A 4,232-nucleotide genomic window follows, 5' to 3' on the forward strand; every position below is an offset into this window, starting at 1 on the left:
GAGATTAAAAAAAAACCCATAAAGTTGAGTACATACATACGAAACATGACAACATATCACTAAGAAACTAAAACAAATAAAGGCCTAAATTAAATGTCAAAAGCCAATATGAAAATAATAAGAAACTTTTTCATAAAATACAAAGCAAGGAGTATGTAGTTTTAAGTCTCAAGCTATACTGGTAGATTGATCTCCATACATATATATGTATATCAATCTATCATGTCTTATTATTTTGTTCTTTCTTTTTCTGGTAGATTGATCTCCATACATATATAAAGCTTCGTGGTTGATCAGCATCTCCTGCAACACTACGTACTGAATAGGAATGGTCTATTTTCCCCCTAAAACTATGTTAATAATAAAGAGAACCTGCAAAAACCGGAAATAATGGAGGAGAACTCAATGTGAGTTAATTATGTTTTTCCAATTTTAATATTCTTATTAAGTGTCCACTAGTGTACACAAAATTGAAAATGGATCCTCTCCAATTTTTTTAATATTTAAAAAAATAAAGTGTGATTTCTCATTTTTAATTCTACAAGTGGGACTAAAAATAAAGAGAAGAGAGAAAATAATGAAAAGTAAGATTCAACACTAGATACTATCCAGTTTTTTTTACCGGAGAGAATCTACTCCCCCACAAAATTCTAATTTTATTCTGATTTATATATATTAGTATATCAATAGGCCGTGGCATGCCTATTGATTTATTCTTTTATTTATTAAATATATTTTAAAATAATAAAGATTAAATTAATTAAAACGGTAAGCGATTTATAATTTAACTAAAAGGTCTTGAGTTTAAATAATGAAAACAATATTTTTTATGAATTATTATAATAAAAGATATTTTAGAAAAAAAGTTGGACACTGATCTTTTTAATATACTCATTATATATAGTAAGTATATATAGATAATTAGACCCACATATATATTAAAATAAAATCTCTAATAAAAAAAATAAAAAACACTATATAGATATAAAAGTCATCATGTATTTTTTTTATAAAATATATGTGTTGTGTATCTCATTTTGAATATATATTTTATATTTTAACATATATTTTATATCAATAACTGATTTAGTAATAGATTTTTTTTGTGTATATCTAGCTAGCGTGGTTAAAAAAATATGTAATCTAAGATTTTAATTATAATGACTTTTTTTTTTCAAAAAAAAAGGTTTTTAGAATTGTCTCTATAAATATCAGAATCTCAAATGATATGTCATGTTGAATAAAATACAGCAAAACTGAGATTTGCTTGCAAACACCTAAGAATTCCTCCTTATTGAGACTTCTTAATTAAACTTTTGAAGGATGTATATATACCATGAGTTGAGATTTAAAAAGAAAGATTCATTTTAAAAGAAATCCAAACTAATTGAGGTTTAACTGTTACTTCATTTCACTGTTCAAAAATTTTATTCTTTATTTTCTTTCTTCTCTGAAATTTAATTTCTTCTCCTACCTTGCCACCAATTCCCTCTTGAAGCACTGTTTGGATCGCTACCATTGGGATCATCATCCTCCTTATCTTTTTTGAACTACAATAAGAATGAAAATTATTAGCTCCTTCTTTGTCTTCACAGTAATGACTAAAGTGACAAATAAATTTAAAAAAATTTATATTTTAAAAAGATTAGTCTTTACAATAAAATACTAATAAAATTTTTTAAAATAATAAATTTAGATAAATTAGTTCAAATTAAAATTTTTTATTTTAATTATAAGGACTAATTTAAAAATAATATGTTTACATTTATTATTTTAAAAAATTTTATTAATATTTTTTTAAAAATTAATCTGTCTAAAATATAAATTCTCAAGAGTTTATTCATAACTTTACTTAATATATGTGTCAATCTTACAAGAACATGTGAGACCTTGTACCTTGTTAGTTGTTTCTACATACTCTTTCACAAAAAAAAATTAGAGAGTCTATGTAACATTATCGATATATTAACTAATGACGAATAACTTAGGTATAATGCAAAAGGTTATTTTCAAGGCAACCATACACTTTATAAAAGTGCCAAGTTTTTAATATAAAGTTAAAAACATCATTATAATCACACAACCTAAATCTATGATGTATTAATATTGACAAAAATACCGAATATAACATGATATGAGATACATAAATATGATCATTTTAAATTTTTGTTAGATATGATATATAATACATACATAAAATATAAAAAAAAGTTAAATAAATTATAATGGTATCTTAATATTTTATTTATATAAAAAGACAAATTATTTTTAAATTTTATTTTTTAATTAAATAAAAAATTTTAAATATTTTTTTATTAATAATTAATAATACAAACTATTCCTAAATTTATTTTAAATATATAAGTTAAAAAAAAAATTAGACATGTTAACATGTAATCTTATTTAGTTATATCCAAATGAATCCAAAAAAAAAATATCTTTTAATTTTTACTAAAATATTGTAAAATACGAAAAAATGCATGTCGTATTTAAAATGTGTCCATAAATATAGTAATTAAAAACAAATTGCATATACTAAATAAAAAAAGAGGATGTGAGAATTATTTATGACACTCACAGCATGATGGTGGGGTTGAGGAGGAGGAGGAGTAGTGGCGGTGGTGGTGGTCCTGCTTCTTGGGGAATAAATTTCTTGACCACCATAGTAGATTGAAGAGCTGTAATAGTTATGCTCCACCACACTTTTATTCTTGTTTAACATGTCACTACTCTTATTTTGATCTGAAAATCAATCCAATTCTATGTGTATATTATCTAAATTTTAAACTCTAAATTTTAAACAGAAAGAATATTTGTATTCTCTCTCTATATAAAAGATAATATTCCATAAACAGAAAATATAAATCACATTAAATTTCGTTTCATTAACTTCTAGTAAATAAAAAATTAAGTAAATTTTATTTTTTAAAAAATATTATTTATTTTATTTGTGTTTTTCTTTGAAAAAAAAAACGTATGCCTTTTAGTATCTTTCAACGTACTTAGTTTTGAACGAACCTGATATTGCAAAATGTTTGCCTGCCACATCTTGTGTTCTTGAATAATCTCTCCCTCCAACCTTAAAAATAAAAAATTAACTGGATTATTGATTGTTGATATGTCAATTAAAAATTTCACAAACCAAATTACGATTTATAAAGGACTAACTTTTAGTTAACCAATACTGATTAATTTTAGAGTTTAGGATTTATAATTTAAGGCGTAGGATAAAGAATTTATAATTTAATATCTATAATTTAAAATAAACAAAATAATTAAAAAATAGCTAATATTGACTGAAAGTGATTACTTAACATTATTTATTCTTATAATAAAAGGTTTTATTTTTTATTTTTTTAAATAGAAAAAAAAGTTAACCCACTCAAAAAAAAAAAAGGAAAAAAGAAGAGAAAAACTTAAAGAATGATGCATACAGATGATGAAGGCGGAAAAATGGAACCAAAGAGAGCGATGGAGGAAGATGAAGTAGAGGATGAGTCCTTGGGACCAAAAAATTGATCAAAGTTATTCATGGTTGATGAAGAAGAACTTTGTTTTTGGTTGTTGTCCATATATCTTTATAGGAACTATATACTTGTTATTTAAGGTTTTGAATTTGGATGGACTTGTTTCTTAACCAAACAATATAACTAATAACTCCTTAACGACCAAATCATATATAAGACACCCCAAAAACAGAAAAAGAAATAAAAAATAAAGAAGAGAGAAGATAGGAGATAAGCAGAGAGTAGGAGATAAGAGAAGTTTAGCTTATGTGTAAGAATGGGCAAATAATTTGTGCTATTTATAAGCCCAAAAATGTATATGCTGCCCCCCATGTGGCATGTGCTCTCATTTTCATCACTTTAATTGCCAAAAATAATCATTTTATTATCCTTTCCATTAGGGCTTTTTTATTTAAAAATAGAAAAACTTTAAATCATTAGAGGATATATATTTGGTTAGTCAAAAAGGTCCATTATATTTAAAGTTGGTTTATTAAGAATATATATAATAAAAAGTTAACACAATCTTTTTTTTATTTTGTTTCAATTAATATCCTATTTCTAAGAAAATGAGTGAGATAATCATTTATATTATCTTTTTCTATTAGTTTAAGTTTTTGGAATGAATAGTTTCATAACATAATATTAAAATTCTATGTTTGATAAAGTTCGATCCTTAATAAATCCCAAAAATAAAAAAATAGCATAAGATAAATAAAAAAAAAA

At 23.7% G+C, this 4,232-nt stretch overlaps 1 protein-coding gene across 2 annotated transcripts; it reads right to left on the minus strand.

Moving 5' to 3' along the window:
- Positions 1–3,764, minus strand: LOC107609916 (uncharacterized). 2 transcript variants are annotated; one of them, XR_015892320.1, is made up of 6 exons: positions 3,435–3,764; positions 3,019–3,079; positions 2,579–2,742; positions 1,475–1,550; positions 272–372; positions 1–84 (listed from the first exon to the last, which is right to left on the minus strand). XR_015892320.1 is itself a non-coding variant. In XM_016311974.3 (5 exons), exons 1-5 carry the CDS (start codon positions 3,570–3,572, stop codon positions 356–358), a joined length of 456 nt encoding a protein of 151 aa, XP_016167460.1. In that variant the 5' UTR covers positions 3,573–3,764; the 3' UTR covers positions 1–355. The 2 variants fall into 2 exon arrangements, 1 of the variants encoding a protein (XP_016167460.1); XM_016311974.3 differs by having other exon boundaries at positions 1–372.
- Between the last annotated feature and the right edge of the window lie 468 nt (positions 3,765–4,232).

Source organism: Arachis ipaensis, chromosome B7, assembly GCF_059453495.1.
Source record: "Arachis ipaensis isolate K30076 ecotype BB chromosome B7, ASM5945349v1, whole genome shotgun sequence".
Lineage (NCBI taxonomy): Eukaryota > Viridiplantae > Streptophyta > Magnoliopsida > Fabales > Fabaceae > Arachis > Arachis ipaensis.

What these genes read in the sequence shown, in the direction of transcription:
- LOC107609916 (XM_016311974.3), bottom strand. Translation starts at nt 3,572, where the DNA reads ATGGACAACAACCAAAAACAAAGTTCTTCTTCATCAACCATGAATAAC. An exon ending in TTTTTCCGCCTTCATCATCT is followed by an intron (nt 3,080 to 3,434) that starts GTATGCATCATT and finishes TTTATTTTTAAG; the next exon opens with GTTGGAGGGAGAGATTATTC. An exon ending in CTCAACCCCACCATCATGCT is followed by an intron (nt 1,551 to 2,578) that starts GTGAGTGTCATA and finishes TTCTTATTGTAG; the next exon opens with TTCAAAAAAGATAAGGAGGA.